The sequence below is a fragment of the Leuresthes tenuis genome, unplaced genomic scaffold (genome assembly GCF_036924035.1).
Source record: "Leuresthes tenuis unplaced genomic scaffold, fLeuTen1.0.hap1 SCAF_1, whole genome shotgun sequence".
NCBI lineage: Eukaryota > Metazoa > Chordata > Actinopteri > Atheriniformes > Atherinopsidae > Leuresthes > Leuresthes tenuis.
The window spans coordinates 16,561,670-16,589,565 of NW_027325355.1; the positions used below are offsets into that span (position 1 = coordinate 16,561,670).

Here is a 27,896-nt window from a genome sequence, read left to right on the forward strand (position 1 = left end):
AAGGGGGAGAGAAAGCAGAAGGGAGGGAGGGAGAGGAAAAAAAAAACTTCAACCCAGAAGATGCTCACGTTTGGCTCTCCTCAATTATCCCCTCCCGTGAAGATAGGTGGCGTGCGTTTCAGGGGGCTTCTCCTCTGTGTTACACGGCAAAGAAAAGGAGGTGGAAAGAAAAAAAATGTCATTAGAAGAGGCGTAACACGTCAGTCCCTACCCAGGTTTGTTTCCTGGAGTGGGTGTAAGACATCAGTTGTAAACCTGCCCTAGCAGGAATAGCGGTCCCTCCCTCCTCCCAACTATTTCTAAGGCTTTATTTCTAAGTCTTTATTATCACCGGTGGAAAAGGATCCGCTCACCGACGCTCTCCGGTATCATCCCTCCTCACAGCTCCTATCCGCAAGACCCCTCTTTACACCACCTAAAAAAAGCAGGTATGTGCGTCTTTACTTTTTTTTTTTTTTTTGTATTATTATTTTTAGCCTCTTTTTTTTTTTTCCCGGAGAATTATTGGATTTTAAAACTTCCGTGCGCCAGCGTCAGAGTTGGATCAACTTTGTCTTACCTGCACAGGTGGAGATAGGTGCGTTTGTTGCGATGCCTCTTTTTCCCCCTTTTTTGTAAAAGAAACCCAAAAAAACCTCCGTGAAGTAGAGGCGACCTGTCGGGCTCTGACAGCCGGGGATAGGAGCTTGCTTTTCCGGGCTTTTGCTGCCACACGACAACGCTGTCGTTTGGAGAGAACATCCCGATCTCCCTCTGAGTCCTTGTTCAGCTTGTTTTAAATCAGATCCTGTCGTCCAGCTGAAGCGGCCGCAACGAGCAAAGAGCCCCAGTCAGTATTCACTTATTCTAAGTGTATCTGCGCTGATAAATAAGCAAACGGACCGAACGACCGAGCGATTTGCGTCTTATCGCTTTTGTTTTATGCGCCATTTGTGCCTTTAAAGATTTGCCTCTCAGTCCGGAGTCATTTGGCATATTTGAGCAATTATTCAGCATCTGTTATTTATCAGCTGTTTACAAGAGAGCTCGGATTCAGTTTATTAAACCTTGAAGTGCTATTTTCTCAGGCGTACCCAAGTGTTTATTGAAGTTATATGACTTTTAATCAGACCACACAGTGAAGGCTCACTCCAAGCTTGGGCTTATTCTAGCTTTGGTCGTCCATATAAGCTCCGGATCTGGCCCCTAAAAATTGACAGGAATTTGATTTATTAACCTGTTTCGCGTTCAGTGCCAAAATGGGACCGAAAGCGCAAAACGTGAGCTTATCCTGCCAGACTAATAAATACAAGTAAATTCATTTTCTTAATTGAGAAGGGGGGTGTGGGAAGAAAGCGGACTGAGAAACTTTTCTGAATGAAACAGAGATAAATGTTTTCGCTGCGTCCCTTAAAAGAATGGTGCTTTTGCTAATAGGAGAAATGTCCCTTTCCTCCTCCTGCTGTTAAAGGCTGAGTGCCGATCAGCTGAAAATCAAAATTAGATGGACACGGATCCCCTCGGTGTTCCGTCTCATACTTTCACCAACGGCTCTTCTTTCCCTCGATCCAAGTCCCGTTTTCTCGTCTGCGTTCCGGAGAAAGTGGATCTCCCTTCTCTAATACTGTTGCCGCTGTCTGTGTGTGTGTGTTTCCCGTCAGATATCAAGCTGAAATCACGGAATCGAGTCCATGCGAGCTGCCATCTGATCCCCACACACACTTATCAATGAAGCAAGAGATCATGGCGGATGGCCCCAGGTGTAAGAGGCGAAAACAAGCCAACCCGAGACGGAAAAACGGTAAGAAAATCACGGGGGGACACGCACCAGGCGGTCGGAGGGGGTTATCTTTGGACTGGAGCCTGCTTTGAAGGCTTCCACAGCGGCTCAGGGGTGTGTGAGAGTCCGCGGCTAGTGCGCGTAGCTGCCTTCCCCTTTTTACGCAGGGATAAAGGCACCGTTATCCGGGGGAGCGTGCGCGCAAGGCGTCCCTGTTGCGCTCGAAGCTTTGGAATATTAGAAAATAGCGGTTTGAAAATGTGTGTTTTCGGAGGTGGGTTAGTTGAGAAGTTGTGGATGTTGGAAAGTTGCGGTGCCGGCTGCTTTCACACAGGGACAAAACCCGCCATGGGGGGACTGTGTGGCGGTCACTCAGACCGTCGCTGGCCGGAGCAGCTCGATGGGGGGGTGGGGGGGAGAGAAAGTACAATCTTGTGACTTTAGCTAAGCATTAAGGCACGCGCTGTTTTTGTTTTTTTTTCTCTTTAAACATGCATGTACATCTCCTCCGTGGAGCTCATTTCCATAAGGTTTAACCCCACATTGTCGCTGTTTTCATGGCTAAAATAATTCACAGGATATGGCACTTGGTTCAGTTTTTATACCTGTGCGGGTTTTTTTTTAATTCACCCTTGTCACTAAGTTTACTGTAGTGGAGACACCATAGATAAATAGGATGACATGTCCGATAAATGCTGGACATTAATTGGGTCTGGACTGGGGCGCTGGAGGTGGGGATTTGTTGCTTTTCTTTCTCCGTTTGACTGCACTCTTCCCCACAAGAGGCAAATCTGCAGTGACATTTCCTGGCCCCGTTATTCCTGATCATCCCATATAGGCTCCAAACACTGGCGAAGTGAAGGAGTGTGTGTGTGTGTGTGTGTGTGTGAGAGAGAGAGAGAGAAAGAGAGAGAGAGAGAGTGTGTGTTAAACATCGAGGCTTTTATTTGCTTTTCCCCCCTCTACAGTTTTTTAATCTCTGCCCCCACAGGTTATTTATCTAGATCAGATTTCATTTATTGATTTCACACAATCAATAGCAGACAAGCATTTTGTTCCACGCTAAATAGCACAAGAGGAGAACAGCACTGTGGAGGTGCAGATTTCCTATCTGTGTATGTAAATGCCTCTGCTGGGTTTCAAGGAAAAATAGAATAATGGGACACATTCAGAGACATGGCAACCTGTTTAGCTGTGGCCACCTGTTTTTCGAGGAGGGAGTGAGGAGCAGAAGAGCAGACTTGGCTTTTGCATCAGAATGATGAAATAATATTAGCAAAGCAAATATATTTTTCACACCTTTAAACCTGACAAGAGGCGTCAGAGTGTGTAAAGAATATTTTTATCTCCCACTGTACTGTAGACTCTCTTTAAACCAACAGAAATGTGCATTTTAAAAGAAAAGAAAGGCTTCTTCTTTTTTTTTTTTCGTCCATGACAACAAGCTTGTCTGATGACCCCCCCCCCCACCCCTCTCTCTCTTCCTCCTCCTCCTTCTCCTCCTCACCCACCCCCCATTCCTCCCCCCCTCTGGGAATGCAGAGGCTTATTGAGGCTTGGCCACTCTCCCCTCTCCCTGCCTGTGTCTCTGTCCTCTTCCTGCCTGGCTCGGTGGAGGGATGGCAGGGCGAGGCGTGTGACGGCCGGCACGACCGATTCCACCAAAAAATGCTCGCAGAAAACGCAGAGGGGATTTAGTCCTCTTCTTTTTTTCTCCCCCCCCCTTTTCTTCAGCATCTGCAAGTCGGAATCGCTCAGAGTCTCTAACTGCTCTAACTAACAAATCGAATGAATCCACACAAATGTGATATAAGTGCAATTACAGCTAATTTCACTAAATGGCTTTTGGAAATAGTGGTGTGCAAGCCGGCATATTTTGATATAAATTATAATTCTGTGCCTTCTGTCTTTATATTTATTTGAAAATCTGCAGAAAATGTTTCCCATCTGCTCAGACTTGCTATATTTGAATCAAACATAGTTTCCATTTAATGCTCCCTCACAGATGTGACAACTGGAATTGTCTCTTTTTTCCTTTCTTTCTTTCTTTTTTTTTTTAAATGGATTGATAGATGGATTTTGGCATTTGTTCCAATTAGTATTAATGAGACATTTGCTCTCTAAGTTGTCCAACCAATGACATTCTCCTCCAGATGACTGTTGGCCTTCAGGGTTGGAGGTGCTACAGTGGCTTTACTCACTTTCTGCCCACTCTGTCATGTGGTATTTAACCACAGTTCATGACTTATCCAAACCTCCTGCATGCCACCGTTAAGTCTTCGAGCAGAGACGGAGAATTGCATTTTAGTATCATCGCCCTGCTCCCCGCTGCTGAGCCGCAACAACAGCAGAGAGAAAAAACAAAAGCAACCCCTTCTCCTTTCCCGATGTGAAACTTGATCTCAGCAGCGTGAAGTGTTTGAGAGTTTGGCCCTCGCCAGGTGTTGCTTGTCACATCCAGCTGTGAGCGGCCAACAGTAACACACACCTGTCCCTATTTTCTTCTGACTCAGCCAGCATTTTAAAAAAAAACAAGACGGCTCCTGTTGTTATTGTTTTTTTTTTTAATGAAACACAGCATCAAAAATTTTTTTTTTTTAAATGTGGCAGCTTTTGTCTGAGAGGACGAGCAGAGAGGAGATGCAGATGTTGCATTATTTTCTTTTTCTCACGCTTTAGATTTTTTTTTCCCTTTCCCCACATGACTCTTTAGTGTCGGGACATACCCTTGGAAATATGCTGATTACATAATCTGAAGCAGCAGAGGGAGAAGATGCAGAAAGGCCAATCTCCGTCTCTGTGGCTGCTGGAGTTTGGTACAATCGGCTGAATGGTGGTTATGAGGCTATCGCAGATTAAGGTGGAGGAAAATGGGAGAACGAGCGTGTTTGTGTGAGTCAGTTATGTGTGTGTGTGGAGGGGGGGGGGGCTTTCTTTCAGACCCAGACAATACCAGATTTCTGCCAATCTAAACAATTTGTCCATCTCTATTATTCCTCTGCCTTTTTAAAGTTTGCAGCTCCCGCTGGAAAGAATTGGGTGGGGGGGGTTAGGCAAGGTGCTCTCCTTCTTTTCTCACCCTCCTCCTCCTTCTTTTCCTCCCTCCTCCTTCTTTTCCCAGATTTTCCCTCCCCAAGGTAGGGGCAGTTTTTTTTTTCTTTTTTTAGCCATCGTCACTGAGCAAGAGGGAGGGAAGTGGGGGTTAAGAAGAGAAAAAAATCAGGGAGGAGGAGGGCAGGTTTCGCAGGGCGCTCGCGGACAATTGATTGTCAGTGGTAATGTGTTTCATTTACATGTTTATACCGTCAATAATGGCGGGGGGTTGTCCGCCGCACCATTCACTGCTGCCATTCCCATACGGGTTGGAGATTGTGTGGAGCAGACACCTCGCACTCCTCGTGGCTTTATCTTCTTTTCTTTTTCTTTTTTTCCTGCCGGAAGAAGCAGGGCAAAGTGTTGTGCGGTGCTTTCCAGCTGAGGGAAATAAGGATTATTTTGTTTAAGCGAGTGAAATGATCTCCGCCACATATCAGACTGATGTAAGCTTGTGGTGGAGTCAAACAAGATGCATCCCAATTATATACGTGCAAAAGCAAAAGACGGGTGCAGGCTCAGGATGAGGGATATTGTCACAACTTGCACCTTAGCGGGCTGCATGAGGCCTTATTTTTTCTGCGTGCACGCTAGCTTTTTGCATCTTTTCCCTCCTCTCCATTAACTGTGGCTAAATATATCCGTCTGAAAATGCATGAGTCAAGCGTGTATGGCCGAGCACACAAAAAGCGATTGGACTTCCCCTATGAAATCATGTCAAGAGCAAAGGGAGCAAAGAGATGCGCCCTTTGGGTAACAGCGTCGGTTTTGTGCTTAAGCATTTCGAGTTATTATACTCCACATGATTTTATTTTATTTTAGTGTTTGTGTCACCGAGAGGCAGAGATGAGTTGCGATAGGCTCGGCTTTTAAACTGATACGTTAAAACCTTCTAATATGTGCTTTCCACAAGGAATTAAATCAGGAATGTAGCACAGCAACAGCATTTCCACACACACTCACACACACACACACACGCAGTTTTTTTTCACGCTTTGATAAGGCAGATAAAAGCAAATAGCATGGCTTGTGGCTGTACACCCCCAACACACACACTCACACAGGGTGAAAAAAAAAAACAACTAATGATCAACTCTGTCCTGGACACTGGACTGAAAACTTTCATCAATCTCTCCTCCTTCACCCCCCCAAAAAAACAGCCCAAAAACATTTTTGACACATTTTCTCCCTTTTTATTATTATTATTATTCCTTGTTTTTTTTTTTTTTTCTTTTTTTTTTTTTTATTCTTCCCTCCTCGACCGCCCTGCTTGTGTGAAGATATTTTTGTGCCTGGCGGCCAGAGAACACACACTTGCAGAGGCACCGCGAGCCCGGACCCCTGACACCGCGGGTCTTTGGAATGCCTTAGGTACGATTTCACTTTCGCTCACATCAATGCTGACCTGAATGCCTTTCATATCTGATCCGCCGTGTCTCTCCTGGTAAACATCCCCCGGGGGGAGAACAAAGAAAAGGAGCTCCTCTTCTTCTTCTCCTTCTCCTTCTCCTTCTTCTTCTTCTCCCTCTTAATCACAATTCAGCCCCTTTCGCCGCCAGCAGCAGGGATACACATTTGCATTCAGCATCAGAAAAGGGCCTGAGATGAAAAGAGGGGCGAATGAAAAAGGAGAGCAAGAGAGGAGTGGAGGGAAAAGCAGAAGAAGAAGAAGAAGAAGAGGAAGAGAAACATAGAAGCAGAAAGAGGTGGGTGGGTGCTGGAGAGAAATAACTAGGGTGTTTGTGGTTGTTTGTTGGTTGTCCCCTGGTTACAAGCCTTTTATAGCCTCCCTACTCTAGCAGGGACTCGGGCCCCTCCTGACAGACAGATAGTGTTACGAGATGGCATGCCCACACTATTCGTGGCCACTCACACTTAAGGAGAAGAGAAAAAAAAAAGAGAAAATACCGGCTGCAACCGATTGGATTGTGCATAAAGGAGGAGATAAGACTGAGGAGCAGGTGTCCTCATGATGCGCTTTTTTTCTTCCCCTTCGAAAGGTGCCTCCAAAAATTTCCCACTCACTTCAGACATGAAAAAGATAACATTTTTTTTTTTCTTTGTGATGAAAATGAGCGTTTCCATTGAGAGAAACCCCCCCACCACCACCACCATGCAAACATACGTGACACAGTTTGCTTGATCAAAATGATTAGCGAGATATCTTCATTGCCTTCATTCCCAGGCAGGATATATGCAAATCTTAAGCAAAGATGGGGAGCTGTTGAAGGGGGGGGGGGGGGGGGGGGGGGTGTCACCTCAGCTCTTTAAATGGCATCATGTGATATGGATTCCAGTTTTCTTTCTTCTCTTTCTCTTTCTTTTCCTCACCCAGAACTTTTTTTTTTTTTCCCTTTTTGGTTAAGAAGAGGGATTATCGGTACACCTTCCCTCCCTCCTCCTCCTGACCAAGCTGCGCAGGATTTAGGCAGATTTACTTCAGCAAACACCTTTGGACACTGGGGGGAGAGTAGGAGTCTGTTTGCAAAAGGGGCCTTTTGTTCAGAGGGGTTCTGGATAATGCCTTACCAGGCAGCCACGATATTAACCCATGCTTTGGAGAGATGGGGTGGAGGTGCTGGCGTTTAGGGAGGTGTGTGTGTGTGTCGGGGGGTTTAACTCTTTGTGTGACGACATCTTCTTTTTTTAGGACTGCTCGATTGTCCGTGCTCTGGTTTGGTCAAATTCCTGTCGTTGTGTTTTCTTGATATGCACGTATCGATTTGGTAATGCTCAACCACAGAAGGTGCACTTTATTTCGGGTGATGCACACTCACGCTGCAACTGCCAAGAAGGATGAAAGCAAGAGCAGTGGCTGGGATCCGTTGCCTGACTAACACAGAGGCATGAATCAGCCAATAGTGAGCCAACGCTGACTTCCCTTTATGTCTAAACCGCAATAATGATGTTTTGTCCAAAACAGAGTGGTGACACGGGCGTTCCCTGCATGCTTTTGGCCTTAATCTTTTACATTTTGTTTATGCATCTTAAGTGGGGAGGCAGTGTGGCGTGTAAGCAGTGCAGAAGTCCCAGTTTTCGCTGCCTGGCAGTTGAACTGTTGCTGAACTTGTGCGTCTTCCCCGCAAGGAAGTGCCCCAGAAGTATCAGGTTCGGCTCGTGGGTGAAATTATGCCCGATTGGCCGCAGTGTGTGACAGTCGAAGATGAGTGTCGTTTGCTCGGACAACTCAGGATGGTGTGAAAGAAGCAGAGATGGAGAGTGATGGAGCAAAGGTGGCAGACTTAAAGGTGTTTCTGGCAGCAGCGTTCTGCCTGTCGAGCCCACCTCCCTCCATCCCCTCTTGTTTTCCTCCTCAGGATTTGACAGGTTGTATCAGCCCCCCCCACCCCACCCTTGCACTGACGTGCGCCTGCTCTGTGACACTGTGTAAAGTTGTAATACAGTCAGATGTCTTTCTCCTGCTTCCCTGACTTTATTTCATGCCTTCTTGCTTGTTTTCTCTCAACGTCTTCCCCCCTCATCCCTTTGTTTTCTCTTTTCACTCCTTGTGATTTTGGCAAAATAAGCAAACACAGAAATTGAAACTTCAGTGGTCCGGCAAATAATTGCATGCATTTGGACTTTTCATTTACGTGTGTGCACTCTTTACCCTAAGCCGGCATGTTTTATGCATTGCGTAGGAGGAGGATGCGATTTTGAAAATATCATGCCTCATTTGAGTCCTTCTCAAGTGAAAATGCAAAGTCTTTATTTGGCCCCTCCGTTCCATCTCGTCCTGCTGTTTGCACTTATTCAGTTGCGGCGCCGCGTCTCGGCTGTGATTTTCGACATTTTCCACGAGTCGACTTTTCCCATTTGCGAGGGAGTCTGGGCGCGACAGGCGACAGGTTGCTGAGCAGGTGTAAACTAACATTCAGATTTCATAATTAAATGGCAGTGACTGGGGGGAAGGGGGTGGGGAGAAAAACTTTAAAAACACCTTCTTTTTCCTAACAATGGCACGTGTGCATGCTCTTGACTGGATGCAGAAGAGGAGTTTGGATGGCAGCTGTTCCTTGAAACTAAATGCTTATAATTACCTCTTTCAGGGTGCAGATTCTGTCTTTTAGGTGGGTTATATTTATGTGATTCCTCCACGTTTAGCTTGGATCGCATTTGTTAAAACATCACATTTTTGTCCCCCTGTAGAAACTGCATGTGATTTGTCATCATCTCCGCAGTTGGCAGTGACCTGTCAAATCTGTCTTTTTAACAAGCAAGATAGTGTCTTGATAGCAACAAAGGCTCAAATGTAGATGAAATCAAAAGAACAAACACATCACAGCTGGTTCAAGCATGTGTGTGAATACTTTCCTGCTCTGCGAGTTGTGTGCTTGCGTGTGTGTTATGTGGAGCTTCGCGAGTTTTCTAAGGAAACCGAGGGAAAGAAAGAAAAAAAAACACCTCAGTTAGGTCATTAAAATAATTTTTTTCCATTTTTTTTCCTCCTCTGTGCGGCAGCTGCTTCAGAGATGACACCTTTGTGCAAACAAGTGTTGAAAGCAGCCTCCAGTTTTCTGCTCTGATGTCGGCGCTGCTGCCCTGCGAGCGCACACGCGCACGCATTTAGGGAAATGCACACACTCTTTGATGTATGTTTGATTGTCGGGTGGAATAGCTCTTCTGGCAAGGTCAGGGCTGCGCGAAACAATCAATAACAGATTGGCAGATTAAGGCTTGGTGACATCTGGAAATCTAGGCCTTCTTCCACACAGACTCACACACCATCCTACCTTTAATTCAGCATAATAGAACATGCTATTTGATCAGTGCTCACTTTCTTACAGTTGTTCATTATTCAGGAGGTGTCCTGCTTCTCTACCACCTAAGTGCGCCCCTTTTTTTTCCTTTTCTTTTTTTATACTAACGAGAACGTGCTTTTCTTTGTGCTCCACTTTCCCCTCGTCTTGCATGGAAGTAAATTCAGATGTGTTATCTCGATTTAATTGCAGCCGATTGCCAATTGAGATTAGGACAAAATTAGGTCATTTTGTGGTTGCACAAATTTCACTCACTTCCACGCTTTCATCTCGGCGTTGATCAAGCACCTTCTTAACCGGAGGCTGCAGCTGAAAGAGGAAATGGTCAGGAACTGCTTGTTATTCGGACTTACATTTAACCTTTGGCAAGAGTGAGTCAAGGGGAGCTGAAACATCTTCCCCTTTAAATATCACGTGCGGTGCAGTCAGTGGACATGCGTAGCCATGTCGACCCCGCTCAAGATTGTGAGAAGTGAATTCACGTGTTAATGGGTTCTGACTGGAGAGGAGCCCCCCTCTCCTGAACGCATCATGTCCCGTCGCTGTCAGACGCGAATGTCAAACAAACACCTCCTCAGGTAGCGGGGGGATAATCACACCGACAGGCCTGTCCTCAGCCTTTCTGACACGCAGGACCGGTGCGGTATCAGGCCTTACAGCTAGGGTTTTCGGTCGGTCAAGGTGGTCAAACAGGGGGTTTTAAGTGTGACAGTAAATTTAGCAGCTGGAGTTGGAAGCTTGACAGGGTAGAGTTGTCTGTGGTTGTGGGTGTAGTTTAGGTTTGGCAAGGCAGGAGATTGGTTTGGATTTGGAATTGGCTCTGAGGCAAGATTTTCGGGATGGGGTGATAAAAAAATTAGGATTGTGTGGCCTATGAGACCCAACTTATGGCTGAGTTGGGTTTCGACTGCTGCTCAAGCCCGATTGTCAGAGAGACGAGTATTTCCTGACCTAGAAAGGTTGTAGGGAACAGAAGACTTGAGTTCAAACTTGTGACTCAGCCTGACACACAGTATGCTCTCTTGTTAGGTCAAGGTTTCGTGACTTTAGAGCCTGGAGATGTTATTTTACAAAAGTTTAACCCCTTCGCGCTTCCCCATACACCTTTGCTTTCCTGTCTTGTTTTGTCAAACTTCAGATTCCATACCAGGAAAGTGTACTTTGCTGTTGTTTGCCCAGCTGCTGTCCTCTCTGCCTCAAAATTTGCCTTTTTCTGAGTCCATTTCCCCTACCTCTACTTTCATCCATCCCACCAGCCTGCCAGCCAGTCATCTAACCAGTCAGCCCACTCTAATTACTTCTCCCCCACCCAAGGGAAGCTACTTCCTTATCGCCTAGCTGTCTTGCTCCGGCATTCCTGAGATAAATTCCCCACCACTTTGTTATTCTTACTACTTAGGGGTATTGGAATTAGCATGGCCATCAAAGCAGACCTTGTACTGTGCCTCTTTTCTCACACCCCTCCTTACAACCTTATCAGTGGTCATACATTACAGCCGGGCATGGGACGTGCCCACGGGCGGCAGAGGTGAATAACCGACAAAGGTATTGAGCCATGTGTCTGACATCAAAGGCTACAGATGATGAAGCGGTGCAAATGTGCAGCTTGCGGCGCTTCACTGTAGTCTGGCCCTTTTTTTTTAGGTGTTCAGGTACTTCAGGGCTGCGTGGTAAAGGATTCGTCAAATTGCGCTCCATGGACCAGGTAGCTGTGGCGCCTGTGTCCTTTCAGATTCTGTGTTTGTATTCATGGAAAACAGCGTATTAAAGGGCTCCCTGCACAGCCAGAGAGCTGTCATTTACACACCCGGCGAGGCTCACAACCTTTTAAGCCCCTTCATACCTGTTAAAGCCTCCACTTCTCGAGCAGTAAATAATCAGAGCTCCATTCATCCCTGCAAACCCCACTTTTTTGCAGATGTGTGAAGTCCTCACTTCCCTCTTTGCTTCCCTTTTCCACTCCCAGCTGTATGTTACTCATCACAGTTTATACTTTACCAGCAAGCAGACGCCGCCTTATAAACTGGCAATCACAGTATCCCTAATGTTATTACTTTTCATAATTAGTTACAGCAACACTCATTCGACGACTGGCGGAAAGGAGTATTCCTTAGTAATTAAGGTAATGAAATATTCATTTATGCTACCTTTTCAGCAGTCTCACAAATGAGCCAGCCATGCTTAATGTCCGCCCTGCCTCTGATTTTATTATGATGGCAGACTGGCACATCTGCAATTAGCACTCACACTGACAGTTAGGTGGTAAGCAGAGGGAGGTGAGGTGAAGCAGCGATGGGTGGGTGCATCCTGGTGCGACTACAAGCCCCCTTTGCCACCATCTTAGACCCCACCCTCTTACCCCCGAGCAGCCTCCACTCCACTAACCTTGTCTTTTTTTCCCCTATTTTTTTTCCTTTTTTTTTTACCTTTATCTCCTCCTCCCCAACCGTCTCCTCCCCAACGGAGAGGTTACCTTTTCCCAACGGTGCAAAATCGACTTGACATAACTGTTCATCAGTTCCAGTCCCCTCCCCTCCTCCTCTTCCCCCCCGCCCGACTCCCCCCCTTCTGCCTCACCCCACGGTAGTTTGCATCAAATCAGGCCCAGTCAAGCTTCACGTGGAAATTGGCAGGCCAGAACCTGACAGTGGAAGAGAGAAAGAGGGAGGGAGGAGGCAAACCGCAGCAGGCGGGTCGTGGCATTCGAAGCCTGAGCTTCAACCGAGACCATACGGTTAAGTTTCGGGGGTTATCTGCCAAGCAGTCAACAAGAAATCAACTCGAAAAGAAATGGAGAAGATTGTGCATGATTTTTCTAAGCACTCTGGATCATATTAGTCGGAGCAGAGCTAATAGTTTAGATTTTGTTACCTGCCAACATCTGTGGATCCCTTGATCGTGTTTGCTGTTTCCAGGGCCAAGAATGCCCAAATTTTCTTTCACACTAAGCCTGACATGAGCACTTGGAGCTCAGCACAAATATATGTGTCATTTTTAAGCTTTCTACCGCAAGAAAATTGCCATGCATGTTAATGACCAGCTGGGGAGGGAAGTCAAAGGACTAAAAACTGCTTAGATTTTTTTGCATCTTTGAAAGGCTTTTTATTTTTAAGAGGTCATTGGATGATGGAAGAGGCGGAGCAACAAGCAAGCCTTTATGTGCTTTTAGTTGCAGTCACACACACACACAAAGTTATACTCAAGCATATGCCTATACCAGATTTTCATATTTGGACATACAAATAAACACTTATAGCCAAGCCCTTCCATGTGTCCCCCCCCCCCCCCCCCCCCCCCCACACACACACATGCAGCACATACACACACATGTCCGCACACTAATTGGCAGACTGACAGGTCACAGCAGACGCAGATGTGCCGTTTTCTTTCTTTTTTTTTTCCATTCTCTTTTACCTCGCCGTGGCCCTCAGAGGGAAGCAGATAGGCACTTTGTGATGAAACTTTTAGTGAATCTGGCTGCTCCAGTTCTGTCGCCGCCACGTCACAAAGCTCAAAACTCCTCGGCCCCCCTCATCCCCCTCCCCACAGCTGCTATATATTCTTATTAAGGTTGAGTGGGAGAGGTGAGTGTTAGTTAGTTTTTATGCAGTTCTTATCCCTCCTGATTGCACGCAAGTCGATATTTCAGCTGTCTCTGCTCTTTTCTTGATTTTTATATCTCTTGTTCCCCCTCCTGTCACACCTTTTCTCTGCTTGCATCATCTGCCTTCCCTCTTTTAACTTTCTTTCCCCCTCCTTCTATCCGAATCTGTCACCCCCGACCTCATATTTTCTCATCCTATTCCTTCTCACTCTCCCCATTCCTTCCTGTTCTCAGCTTTGCATGTGCTCTGACGGGCTGATGGCTGTTTCGACAGGGCAGCATTGAGGTAAAAATGGTGTGACGGCAGAGTTTTGTTAAGCCGAGAACAAAGGCTCAGAGATGCCGGGCCAAGCCATTGTCCCGCGCCCGTATTGGCCTTGCCACCGTTTTGCAGGATTTAATGCTCTGTTTACCTCCAGCCTGTCGCCACTAACATTCAAAGAGCAGCTTCTTCTTTCTTGATGCACCTCAGGATGATATAAGAGATCATAGAAGAGTTAATCAAAGGGAGGGGGCTTACTTTCAGTGTCATCAAGTGGGTGCATCTGTAAATAAAATGTCAACTCAAGCTTTAATTTCACATTAGAGACACCGCACTCTTTTACAACAACACAAAAAGGAAAAACATCGGTTCAGGTGATTGTATTGTCCAGAAAAAGTCCTTTCAGTGAGCGTCACTGTTACCGAGCGAGAGATGTGAAACGTGTGTGTGTGTAACACAGAAGCAGAGGGAAGAGCCGGTGTTTGTGTGTGTGAGTCTGGGCCGTTGGAGTTCTCCTGCATGCTCTTTGGGCAAACTGAAAGCAGTGCTCAGTGGGATTAGAGAATGAGTGCTGCTGGGGGTGGCGGAGGACTGAGGGACAGAACACAAGAGGATTCTGGGAGTTGTTTTTCTGCCTTAGAGCAGCCTTTTGCAGCACTGTCCACAAAGTGAAAACACTGATTACTTGTACTGTTTAATTGCATGTGTACCAAAAATCCTCATACTTATATCAGGTTAAGCTCCTAGAAGTCTCATTTAAGAATTAATTACGCAAATTAAGACACTTACATGCAAAGCTAATGCTAGGTCTGGTGTACAGCCCATGAACGTGGCAGCATTTGGCGGAACTATGTTTCTATGTTGTTCTTGTCTTGTTTTTGTTTTTTACAACTCTGACATTAAAATAAAAGCAAAGTTTCAGAGAACAAGGAGCAATAAACACAGTCGAAAGCGCCTCATCGAACACAATGATATTTTCACGAGCGCATAAAGATTATGAGTCCATTCCAGTAGCACCCATCTGTGCTTTCATTTGCGGCTATATGCCCAGTAGTTAAAGTGGAGGCTGAGCAAAGACAGGAGATGACTTTCATGTGGTTTAATAGTTTGTTAAGGTCAAATGACATGTGCGAAGTGTAAATCCCCCCCCCCACCCCAATGGCGAGCCTTCAAACTTCAGCATGACTGACAACCGAGGAGGCTGACAACGAGAAGAAAGCACTTCCTGCCAAATCCTCTGCACGCTGCTCTGGCGATTAACGGGTTAACTAAATGAAACAATTTGTCAGAAGGCAAACTCAGTTTATCCAAACCCTTTCTGCTGCTGATTTTCCTTTTTTTTTTCCTCTCTCCCACCCCCCTGCAAAACAATTACAAAATTACAGTAGATAAAAACTGAACGGCGCCAGTATTTATGCAATCAACATAACGAAGAAACAAAACAATTTGATGTGGAAAAAATCATCATTCATCTGCATTATAATTGCTTCTCTTTCACATCTACGGGGATGGTTAATTAAAATTGTGATTAAATGCGCCTGCACTGCCTAAGATGTCTTCCCCCTAAACAGGTGCTACAGAATTTAAAAGTAAAGAGAGAAAGCTAATTAGCATTGGAAATTGAGAAATTGCCTGCAAGAATCGGTGTTAATTTCACTCACTGATGAGGTAATTTATAAAGGGGGAGTCTGTGCAACACGAGAGATTGCAACGCCAACCCCCCCTTCCCCCGCATCCCTGCTCTCCCAGCATGCAGGTGAAGCTGTTTGCAAAATATTGAAGCTATTTGGTATTCTGTCTTAGTTAGTGGCACTTTTGGAGTTCATTCTCAGCACCCGAGACTAAATAGTGACACGTGAGGGCATTACACGTAAACACACACAACTTATTCCTTCCTTCTTAGATAAAAAGCAGTCAGGAAAATCATTCGTGGTAGACAAGCAACGGTGGTTGTAAACTTTTCAGTTTCGGTTGAGGAAAACACGGCATCAAAATTGCAAATTGTGGTGGGTGTTTCTTTTCAGAGTGGAATCTGTCGATCAAGACGCTGGCCGCCGTGCTGTGTCCCCCTCAGTTTCCAGAAACTTCTGATACTGCTGATCTCAAACCCCCCTCATCCCCTAGTAATTACCTGTCAATGTCCATCATTATGGTTGGCCATGGAGAAATATCAGGCCTGGAACAAGACAGAGCCAAACTGTTCCATCATGTTCAGAACTTGGCCGCAACTGGGTCACAGCTCTTTCTCTGAACTCCCTGTTGGCCTGTCTATCTAATTGATCTGTCTGTTATTAAAATACGTCACAGCTTGCTTATATTTAGATGCTTCTTCTTTGATTTAGTCACTCTAAAAGACAACTTATGTGGAACAAAACAGAAAACAAGCACCGATTTTTGGAACAACCTGACTGGAGATCACGTTTGCACCAGCAGCCAAAGTTTCCCCAGAAAATGAAACCAAGAGGGGGCTGGACAGGTGGGAGGAAGAGGGGGCGAGCTAGCAGGGCGTAGATCATTAGGCTTCCACGGCGGTGAAGCTGAAGCATCAGCCAGCACGAGGTTAAAAGGAAAAGCCAATTTGCTGAGACATACTCTGTCGACCTTTCATCATAACTGGGGCCTTTTTCTTTTAGATTAAGTCCAGTGAGCAGAACTCAGCCGCCTGTCAGCCTGTTAAGCCCCCCCAACCCCACCTCCTCCTCCTCTTCACTTTTTAACAATCACCTCAAAGCTCCAGGAACTTTCTACAGCTGCTATGTGACAAATCTTGTACTCCACACCCCTCCTACCCCCGTGCTTTTTTGACACCAGAGATGCTTGTTGCATTGCTGCATTCACTGGCGTTTTCTCATCCTGAAAGCTGAGGTGTCTAAGTATCTCTTTTCAAAGTCAAACATTCCTTTAATGCTCCAGTTTAGCTTTAAAGCTTTTTGGTGGTAATTCAGTTGGCTTGGTCACCACTCCAACCTCCCAATGGGCCATTACAACCACTTTTCAAACCGGCATTTAAGATCCCAAAGTGTCCAGTGGTACTAAATGTGTCATATTTCTAAATCATACAGAAGTCTTTCAAGAAAGTTTCCATTGGTTCAACCCAGCAGAAAAGACGTCCAAGTGAAAACTTGAAGAGTAAACAGCCAGATCGGAATTGTTTCATCTGACATAGAAAAAAAGAGAAGACCAGACTAAGTGTCGTACAAATGTGTCCCTCGTTTTGCAGCAGCAGGCAAGAAAAAGAACGTGAAGGAATTTGTTCAAACTCTTTCATGCACGTCACCCACAGCAGAGCTCCTTCATGATTATTTTATGACTCCCCCCCGCCCCTCTCCTCCACATCTTCACCCCTCTCTTCTTGTCTCCCCCTCCGAGTCACTCCGCTGAACAGGTCAGGCAGTAAGTGACAAGGTATTTCGTCGTTTTGTGAACCTTTGCCAGACTGATTGTTCGGTGCAAGTGTAGTGTAACTGAGCTGCTTGTAGCTCGCCGGAGTGTGGAAAATAAGATCGGGGACTGATTTTTCCCCCCCCCTCCCCTACCCTCCCTCTGTGTCTCTCCGTTGGTTTTACAACAATATGAGATTGTAAAATAGATATCCAGTGGCTGGGCGAGAGCTCCCGTACACCAGTGTTGCTGTCGCTCTTCATACATTTCCGTTCCACCTGACAGCCCACAGTATCGCTCCAACATTTACACTCGCACCGGTTTGACCCGTGACCACTTGTAGCTGGCTATTATGCTATTACCACCCAGGCGTTAGCCATACTGACTCCTCTGTTTTCATCCAGGTTGTGCACATGAGCCCTGCCTTTAACAGAAGAACGGGTCAGCAACTCGTTCAAGCTGTCGACATGTTTCTGCACCAGTGAGACAAATTCTGCTTCGGGTTGTTACTTGAAACCACTTCAAGTTTCTGGTGATTTTGTGGTTTTTATGGGATTGTGCATCATTAGTGCACTCCTGTTACTTTCTGAACAACAAAAATATTAAAGGTTAGGGTTAAAAAGCAAGCATTTGTTTCCTTTAAGGTGTGAAATTTGAAGAAATCTTCTTGGAAATTGCACGACTGCTACTGAGAATTTTGGTAGTATTTCTCTAGCTTTCTCATGTAAAAAGGTTGTGGTAAATAATACTAATTTTTTATAAGACTTCCTTCTGGCACAGTTTGGAAACGAACCCCCAACCCTGATCTTATTTAGTGCCTTGCTCTTCCGAACCATCTACCCAGAGCCTCGATAGAATATTTATCTTAGAGCAGATGGGAGAAACCTCCTGTGTGAAGTACTGCAAACTCTCCATTGTTTATTACTTGAGGCACAGCTGAGAGATGAAGGTGTATTTATCAAAGAGAAAGCCTCTTGGAGCTTGTAACTGTCAGTGTTGTGATTAATGTTTTTAAGAAGAGGTGAGAGGTCTCCTGCTGGAAATTAAATTTATGTTTATACAGCTTTAAGAGGATTGTGATGTGATGTTTTTGTTGATGTCGAGGTGGCAGGATTGCACTTATATTGGGGTAAAAGGGATTTCTACAACTTCAAAAAAACAAGAAAGAGAGGAAAAGCCCCCCCTCTGGGAGAGACTCACACGATGACACCAGGGGGGAGAAAACAATTGCTAATATTAGGAAGAAAGGAGTGGGGGTGAAGACACACACACACACACACACTCATACACACACAAACAAACAAAAAAAACCTTGAGTTTGTTTATGTGCTCATAATGCGAGTCTGTGCGCCCGGTGAAGCGCCGCAAATGGGAGAAGTATGCGTGGGTTTCTCAGGTAACAGGATTACGTGGGCACATAATTGATCCATTTGGGGGAAAAATGACAGGGCTCTAAAGAGGCCTCGGCTTTGGAAATGGAGTTTATGAAACAGGCATTCGTAAATTCAAAGGAATCAATATGTCAATTTTATTACATCTCCGGGCCAGATGGGCATTAAAGGCACAGCTCATCCCTCTGCTTCTCAACCACACTCTCTGCTCTGTCATCTCACTCGCAGGCTCTCTCCGTCACTGTCCTTCTTCCCTTTTTTTCTGCATCTTTATCCACGATTCCACCTCCTTTTTCCCTCACTATCTGCAAATATATGACAAAGGATTATTGCCCTTTCTCTTTCCCTGTTATATTTTTTTTATTGTCTATTTGTCACTCTTAGAGTCAATCACTTGTGTTAGACTAGTACCGCAACCAGCTCTGAAAACACAGACGAAAGCTCTCCGGGTCATCCATGTGACAGACATTTTTTTTTCTTCCTTTCTTTTTTTTTTTTTTTATCCGAACTGTACAGCACAGAAAACACCTTCTCAGCAGCGTGACACGGTATATACTCTGTTGACTTAGGGTGTTAGCGACCACCCTCTGCCCTCTGTGATTACCTCTACTGTGTTTAAATCAGTAGTGGAGGAAGTATTTACAACCTTTACTCAAGTGAAAGTTCCATTACTTTGCTACAGCTAATAGCCCTGCATTACTTACGGTACCTAAAACAAAAACAAATCAATCGCCACCTGGAAAACATAAAAATTCTGATTTCAGCTTCCTAATTGTGAATATTTTTTATTTTCTATGATCTTGACTGATATTATATATATCCTTGGGTTGTATGAAAAAAAAAAGACATGACGGGATGGATGATTAATGATTTACGCTTCCTTGATGTGCCGATTCTAAAAAGAATTAACACATAGAAGAGAAGATGGAGGCAGCTTTCATAAATAAACATTTGAAATGCATTTGAAGCAGCAGTTTATAGGAATGATGGGAGCTGAAGCACAGCAGAGAGGAAGGGGGAGGGGCCTGCAAGTCGCATTCATTCAAATTTTTAAGAAAAAGCCCACCTTCCGCTCAAAGTTACCCAGTTTTGCTTTAACTCGCGTGATTGTTTCCTTTGCTAGAGGAGGAACCTATAATGTCAGACATGAAAAATGATAGCAGTGTATCAAATCGTAAAGAGTTTCTCAACTCTTCCTTCTCAACAGCTCGGAAAAGTACTTTTTACTGGTTTAGTTAAACAGAACTAAATATTTGGTTAGAAATGCTTTCAACAGTGGTTTGTGGACAATCTTAAATTGAATATTGCTTTAACTGTTCGTGTTAAAACTGTTGAATTTGCAACACATTGTAATTTGGAAAGGAACTAAAGTAAAAGAAAAAGTAAAATTACAATAATTTCCACAGTGATGCAGCAGAGTAAAGTACATTACTTGAGTAGATTTACTTATTTATTGGTTTAAATACAGCTTAGCTTTCTTGTCTCCTGACCCCTGTCAGTTTTCCCTCTTGTTATCTTTCTCCTCCTCCCTCATTCCTCGTCTTACAGTCTTTCACCATGCGTACATCATCAAGGTCTCCCTCTGTTTGTGAGGCAAAGGTCCTCAGTGGCCATTTTGTGGATGATATTTTGTATGTGTTTGCCTCCATACGTGTCTCTCGTGTGTGTTGAGGAGGAAGCTGTGCGTTTGTGTGTGTGTGGCTCACTGGGGTATCAAATATCCCCGCCCAGGCAAATGCATCTGCTGAAATATGTTTGTCAATGCAGCTGTTGACTCGACACTATTATTCTTAAATAAAAGCCGTTTAGAAAGAGAAGCGAGCACAATAAACAGTTTGAAAGCTCGGCCAATAGTTAGGCTCTTAAAAGGCAAAAAACAAGGAGGGTGGAGGGGAGTGGGTGGCAGTGAAAAAGGGGTGGGGGGGGGCAGATTAAGCATTCTGCATTTCCCCCGCTAAAATATTCACATTTCATTTAAATACAACAGCATCCCAGGCAAGATTTAATTACCATCCAGAGCTATAATGCAAATGAATAATGCAGCAAAGACTGATGCAAACGGATAGAAATATAAAACTCCAGCGCTCGGTACGTCGAGGGGAATGAGAGAAGGAAAAAGTGGGGGAAAAGGAAAGGGAAAAGGTTAAAAAATGCCTCTTGATGCTCACTACTTAGTCGGATTTGAAAGAGAGACAGAGATTGGCAGGAAGGAGGAGAGAAGAAGAGGAGGAAGAAGCAAAGGGAGGGAGGCAGCACAATTACGAAGCCCAGCTTCTCTGGCGTTTGCCAGGATTTTCCTTCTCCCATTCCAGTAGTTCATTTTCGGAGTAAGTAAATAATAAGAAGTTGGTGATGCTTGCATTTTTAATTCCACCCCCTCCCCTCCCTGCACTTTTTTTTCCTTTTTTTTTTTTGTTCAGTTCACTGACTGACATCTGCTATCAATGCTAAGCAGGTGTTCCCGTGCAAACAGACGTGCCCCTGTTTGTGTTTCGCCATCCCCGCCACCGTGCACCCAAATGAGCAACGTGATTAAGAATCCTGTAAATTTTTGAAAGGAAACGGATGGCTGCCCGGCTAGAACGTAATTACACCGCCGCCGACATCCGCAGCTCACCGCTGCAGCAGCCAGAGCCAAAGCAACAGCAGAGAATTAATAATATATAATGGCATCTTCCCTTGTAATTCATAAATGAAATAAAATGAAGGAGGAGTAACTGCAGATAAGTTTTTTCCCTTCTTTCTTTTCCTTCACTTTGTCTCTCTTTCTCAGTGGTGGGGGAAGTATTTGGGGGGGGGGGGGTCCAGATGCAGTGGCAATTTTCAGAAACTGAGTCGATTATCTTCCACGATGCAGTAACTCAACTCAACTCAGAGCTTGCGTTAAGGGAGCAAGGAAGACAGATTTCTCCCTTTCTTTTTGCTTTTGAGCTCATTTATTTACTAAACTCTCTGCATATGTTCCCCCACTTTTTGCTCCCCCCATCCCTGTTTTGTCATTATCACTTTTTGTGTGATCATACTTGCATTCGCAATGGACAATTAGCTCTGACATCTCAAATGGCAGCTAACTTCCTTCTCTTGTACTTCAAAGGCAGGCAGCACATTAAGTTTGCAGTTTCTTCAGTTTTTCGTGTTGGGAATGGCCACGCTTGATTTTTATTTTACCCTCAGTGAGCTTTTCAGGGTTGAGTATGAAGGAAAAACTGCAGGGGAGGTGATCTGTTTTCATCAAAAACTGAGTTTGAAATGCTACGAAGAGGAGAGAGATGAGGCTGAAATGTGCAGCAAAGACAGAGGCAGGGTGTGCAGATGGTAACCTCTGGGGAGGAGAAATGAGGTGAAGGGAGTGAAGCAGGAAGAGGAGCATAGCGTGACACAGAGGCCAACTAAAAAGCTCTGACAAGACCAATTTTGATGGAATCTTCTCCTTTCTTCTTCACGCGAGAGGTTATTTTTTGCTCTACATCTCTGCAGAGAGCTGCCAGGTACAACATAATCTGGATTTACACAGTCTGACACTGTGACACATGATAGAAACCTGCTGGAAGTGTAGCTGTTATTTAGACCTATTTCTCAGCCTGTACTTCAGTCCAGGCACCTTGGCTACTGTTTCCTCCCGCAGCAGCTATTGATAGTGGCTGACAGACATTGTTTGGCCAGTGAAAGCAGCGCCTCCCTGTAAACGCTGGCTTGCAAAAGGGAGGTGACACTTCTCCCCTGTCCCCTTTAATCAGACCCAGAGATGGTTGCATCCTCCCATTCTGATTCACGATAATTACCCTTCTCTGTGAACGCTGGGACTTCACTCTGAGACAGGGAGGCACTGACAATTATATTAGGCATGTGTGTGTTTCTTTTCCTGTCTTGCAGCCACCTTTTCTCTCGCTGTTGGGTTCGGAGCTCACGATGATGTGAAATAATAATGTGTATGAGCGCGGCTCCCAGCCGTAGCAAGACAAACATTGTTTTTGTCTGTTTTGCCGCGTCTGTAAAGAAGCGCTGTGGCCGAGATCAGTGGGTTTAGTGTGCGTGGCGCTCAGTGGGAAGAACAAGGCACTGACACAGCTTGGGTGACGGAGTTCACGTCTGTTTGGGAGAACAATGTGACCATTTTTACATAAATGCATTGACCCTGACTGTAGGTTATTATGTATAACAGGCATGTGCAAGGTCAAGAATGAACCTTTATGGTCACATTGGCTTGTCTCGATGAGTTTGGTATTGTGCGGTATATGCTGTGATATAGCAGCGTGACATGCGGTGCGGTTGTGTCTGAACATTTTATGTCATTTTCTACATTTCTGCATAAGTATGACCTCAAACATCATCAGATTTTCAGTAACAGTCAGAACAGTAGATAAAGAGCCTATAAAAGAAATCAGGCAAATATAGCATTACTGGAGATGGGTGTGTTTTTGTGTTTATGCTTCTTCCATACCATGTTTTGCGAAGCTCTGACCCTAATAGACCTGCTAATCCTGAACAGTATATGCATTTTTTCCACTCCCAGCTCTTTGGATCGCTTTTCTTCTAAAATAGAAGCATAATGATATCGTCTCATATGTTTATTTGGGTTCTCTTGATCTACTTTTTGGGACTTTTTTGCGGAAAACGGGGAAGTTTTGGGTTATTTTTGTGCAGAAATTTAGAAAAAAATCTACACTTAAACTAGGCAAAGTGAGCCCTAGTTTTGAATAGGGTTGCATTATTCAGCACACTATATGTAATAAGTTAAAAAAACATCATATGGTTTGGGTTTGAATATCATATTTACTGTAATATGATATTGAATGGAACAGTATGAAAGAGAATTTGTGACATGACTGCTTTTTGCATCACCTGGAACTGTCATGGAGGAGAAAACACTTACTGTTGGACAGTGGGATTAAACTATGAACCGTTAAAATCCAATTAAACTCACTTAGCAACTTTGTTGTGAGTTGGGGTTGGTCAGGCTTACAGTTAGTTACAGGCTGTGGTTAGATAATAATGCATGTATGGCTAGGGTTGGGATCAAATATCTAAAAAGAAATAAAACATAAACACCTCACGATGTCTGGGCTTCTAATGTGACATAACTATGTTCTGAACATTAGGACAAACATACGTATGCTTTCTTTTGAGACTGAGCTGTTTTCTGTCGTGGTTGGCCATTGTGTAGTTTTCTAAAGCCTCTTACACTTACCTTAGGTGTACATGATGTTGTAACCATTAGTTAGTATGGCTGTGTTGTAGCCTGTGGTGTTCATGCTGTTGACTGGTGAGGCTAGTTAACGTGTGTGACAGCTGTGTTAATGAATGAATAGGACACACTGCTGCTTCTCTGCTGCACTCTGTCCGTGCTGGGGCTCATACAGTAGCACACAGAGGCCCGTTGTCACCTATAGAAAGCCTGTATAATAGCAGCGACAGTCCGAGCAGTGTTCGTGGAGGAGGAAGACAGCACAACTCTGTCTCAGCTATCGCTGGCTGGAGTCGTCATCGTGTGCAGACAAGGTTGTCCTCCTCCAGCTGCTGCTGGGAGATGATTCGGGTCACCGCGGGCTGCTTGAGAGAGGGAGGGGGGGCGCGAATCAAGGGGGCGATTGTGTCTGGTGCCAGTCAGTCGTAATTAAGAGCAGAATCAGGGGGTGGACACGCACATACACACCAGGACTCACGGATAGACCTTGGGATATGAAATCACATAAATACACACGTGCACATAGACACAAACAGGGACGTCCACATTTAAGCCTCTATACAGAGCAGCTCACCTGAAAATAATCGCTACGAGGGGCAGCAGGGGATGCAAATGAGGCCGGAGGTTAGCGTGGGAAAAGTGGAGCAGGGTAGCCTGGGACTAGGTGATCCTGCGGGCAGGGGGCCAGCCTCAGGAGGGGCCTTTGTTTCCAGCCTCCGTTTAAAAATACCCAGCGCGCACCTCCTCCTCCTTCTCCTCTTCATCCCCCTCTCCTCCATCACCTCCCCTGCCCTCCTAGTCCAGGCCAAGCCAGAGAGAAAAGCAGAGATATATGGTTTGTTTAACAAAGAGAGGTGTGGGTGTGTGTGTGTGTGTTGGGGGGGGGGGGTTGGTTTTCTTCATTTGAAGAGACTTTTCCGTTTTTCGGGCAGATTTTTAGATGTTTTTTTTGCCAGGTGTTTAAACTCAAACTGTAGCACATTAATGATTTTCTGCCAATGATACTCATCGGTAGCTGAATCGATTTAGGCTGTGAGTGAGTACACTTGGTTGTTTTCTGGCCCAGTAATGGTCAACGGATTTGGCTGTGTTTTTTGGTGGCTGGTTTGGGCTGGGAGTATAGCCAGATTTAGACCAGCGACACTCCATATCCAGTGGGCTAGATTTGGCTAAAATACAGACTTGGTTTGGTATCAGCACCCTGACTTGAACCAGGGTGACTTGGGTTGATTCTGAGATGTCTTTTATGCCATACCTGATCTAAATCATCTATCTGGATGAGAATGTTCACTGAAAGTTTCATTTGTAATCTTGTTTAAACAGAAGTTACAAAACTGCATAATCATTATGTAACAAAACAAAGTATTATTAATTGAAGTTAAAAGGTTCAAACATGAGCCTTTGAGGCCAAGAGGATCAAGGACACATTTCATTGAGAAAAATTGAACAGTTTGTCGAATTGTTGCAAATTAATCTGTTCGTAAATTAATCAGTTTCTCTTTTTTTTGTGTTTCTCTTTTACCCACCGGTCCCCCTCCACCTCCGCCTCTTCACTCCAAAGCAGGTAAGCCCTTAACCTCCAGCTCTTCCCGCATGCGACATTGTGTAAACAGCACCTGTATTACCTCTTTACATGCAGCCCTTACACAAAAACCCATCATTTCACATAATGCATGCTGACTGTGGAGCACATTCGAACCTGATGAAAGCTACGACGAAGAGGCAAACATTGCTTTGTGAACAACACATTCTCATAAATATTCAAGGAGTTGAAGCCGTAAAAATGTGTGTACGAGGGGAAAAGAAACCCTCCAAACGAGATGCTCAGCGGCGACGTAAATGTAGCAACCTGTTTGGCGGCGCCGCAGTGGACACCCTGCTGCTGTAATACCTTACCCTTAATTATTATTTATTGGCACTACCTCTGGCCTGTCTCGCCTTCCCTCGCGCCTCCTCCGTCCCCTTTATCGCCTTTCTAAATAATTTCTTCAAACGAGGAGGTTTTCTCTCCTGCATGCATGTGCACGGCGCTCAGCTTTCACTCATCAAAGTTTAATCGAACCCCGCGTTTTAGTTTTTTCGAATAAAGCACACTTAAAAAATTTAGATGCAAATTATTTTGCATTATTCATGCATTCTCCCAGTCCTTGTAGATTTAAACATTTCCGAGGCCACCTTGATTCAAGTAATTACCTAAGCCTCAGCCAGCACCGTCATGAATAAGGTATTTCCTACAAGCAGAGTATGCGCCTGATGAGCTTTTAAAGTGGCTGTACATCGGACTTGTGTATTGCTTCTTCTGCATGAGTGACTAGAACATGCATCGCAATCGCTCTCAGGTGGGGTGGCGAGGGAAAGGCTGCCAGGGGCAGTGTGGAGTGACAGCACTCACTTACACATACTGAGAGCCTCAAGGTCTCTATCTGTGGTCTGCTCAGTCACTGCTCTCATGGTCCATTCACATAGTCCTGGGGAAAATTCCACCGCAGGAAGTGATAGCTATCCGTAAGAGAGTCCGTAAAGCCTTGTTTTTGGCTGAAATTTGCTTGAATTAATAAGAAAAAAAAGAACACGTCTACCTAAGAAATAAGGACAAGCCAAAACTTTGCATTTGCTTTTCAAGTCTCGCAAGACTTATTTAATCAAAGCTGATAGCAAATAGAAGCGCTTTGCTCTCCGTATCTGTATTTGAAGACGACCAAACGCTGACAAAAACAACCTAAATTCCAGCTTTGTGCATTCAGTTGCTTGTCACATGCAGACAGGAATCTGACCTAGCTCCTCTCTCTGTAGTATTCTGTTCGCACTGATTAGAAAACATCAGTTAAACAATCAGGATCTCAGCTGTGGTATGAATCCTCCCCCCTCCCTCACCTCCCTGCTCCCGCCTCTGTGTATCTTTATCCATTTCAGTCTGAAGGATCCCAAAGTATTTCAGATGTGAGCAGCTTAATACCCACCTTTAAGCCTGTGGCTTTGAAATCTTTTCTTTTTTCCTGTGACATAACAGAGGAACTTCACTTTTCCCCACTTTACCTTAAGATCCTTGTAAATCACACCTGGCTTTGTTGGGCAAACACTTCCCCTCCTTTCTTTTGTAAGCACATTGTCATGAATGAGGTGTATTTTATTGGATGATATCCCTAGAACTGGGGATGTGGATATGAGAATCAGGCGATAATTACTTTCTGAAATATATTCATTGAGTTTTGGGAGTGAATCCTCTTCATGTCCACTCTTTTTAGCCACTGTATGCTGCATGCTTTTGTACCTTTAACTGCCAGTTACTGCTTGAAATGTCACCTCACCTTCAGCCAGGACAAAGACAAGGAGCATCGATTCTCAGAACAAAGATGACACATTATACCCCCTTATCCTTCCAGTAAGATCACGTGCGGCGCAATGTTTAGTTTAAACGTCGAAAATTTACATGAGAGTGACCCTGAGTGCAAAGAGGGAAGTGTTTTTTTTCTGCAGGAACAGGGAACAAAGCGAGGTTAGAATGGAAGAAATAATGCAGCTGTGGCCTATAAGCAGGGGGAGGAAAAACAAAGTAGTTGACTCGGCGACTCCATCATCTTTACTACCCAGCAGAAGAATTAATATTTAAACATTCTAATAATGTAGCTCGCCTTGCATGCACTTTTAAGCAAAGCAACAATATTTTTCACCTGGGGTAACACAATGATTTTTCTTCCCGCTGTGCACAATTTCCCTTTCTGATGATCTCCTCCAAGCCTCCCACCTCCACGCTGCATCGCTCCCCCCCGCCCAAAAACCTGTTTTGTGATTTCCACCTTATTTTTCACCCCACACACACACACACAAAAAGAAGAAAATATTCATGGAGATAAACATTGAAATGAATTATCCCTGCATATGAGCAGAGGCCGCGGCTGTAGGAATGCACGATGTGTTCCCTTGAGGAGCGAGCAGTGATTCATAAAATCGAACCTGTTTGAAGGAGGAACTCGGTGTGAGGGAGAGAAAAGAGAAACAGCAGAGAGGACAAACTTGGGGTGTTTCGGATGCTTTCTTTGTTTTGTGCGTCTGCTATGGAGCTGCTGCTGCTGCTTTTGCCCTTTAATACCGGAAACTTTTATTACTGTAACTGCAGCCATGACATCATTCAACCTGTGCTGTTTTGCTGCCATAAAATGCAAATGATCCTGCAGGATTTTTCTTCAGTGTTTAGCCCATCGCTGGGTCAGTCGGCGTTTAAATTGGTCTAAAAATGCATATATGGCTAATGAAATCAGCTACTTTCATTTGAGTCATTTGATGATTTAATAAGATCTCAGTATAGGTGATCTGTATTGTCATGTTCTTAAGCCAACAAAAGATTAAAGTAATGTGTAACAGTGAAAGGGCGTGTTGACTTTTACGTTCCGGCTGTGAATTCTATGATCTAATTGCTTTTTTTAACCTTTTACTCTACATTAAAACACGTTAACATTGGTT

General features: G+C 44.7%; 1 protein-coding gene across 2 annotated transcripts in view; it reads left to right on the top strand.

The window, feature by feature from the left end:
- The first annotated feature begins 248 nt into the window (after positions 1-248).
- LOC140303931 (zinc finger E-box-binding homeobox 2-like) overlaps positions 249-27,896 on the top strand; it is an 81,361-nt gene continuing 53,713 nt past the window's right edge. The window contains exons 1-2 of one of the 2 annotated variants that reach the window (XM_072382956.1): positions 249-428; positions 1,641-1,780. In XM_072382956.1, the coding sequence (XP_072239057.1) occupies positions 1,708-1,780 (73 nt within the window). In that variant the 5' untranslated portion in view covers positions 249-428; positions 1,641-1,707. The remainder of the gene's footprint in view (positions 429-1,640; positions 1,781-27,896) is intronic. The other variant, XM_072383030.1, reaches the window with a different exon arrangement.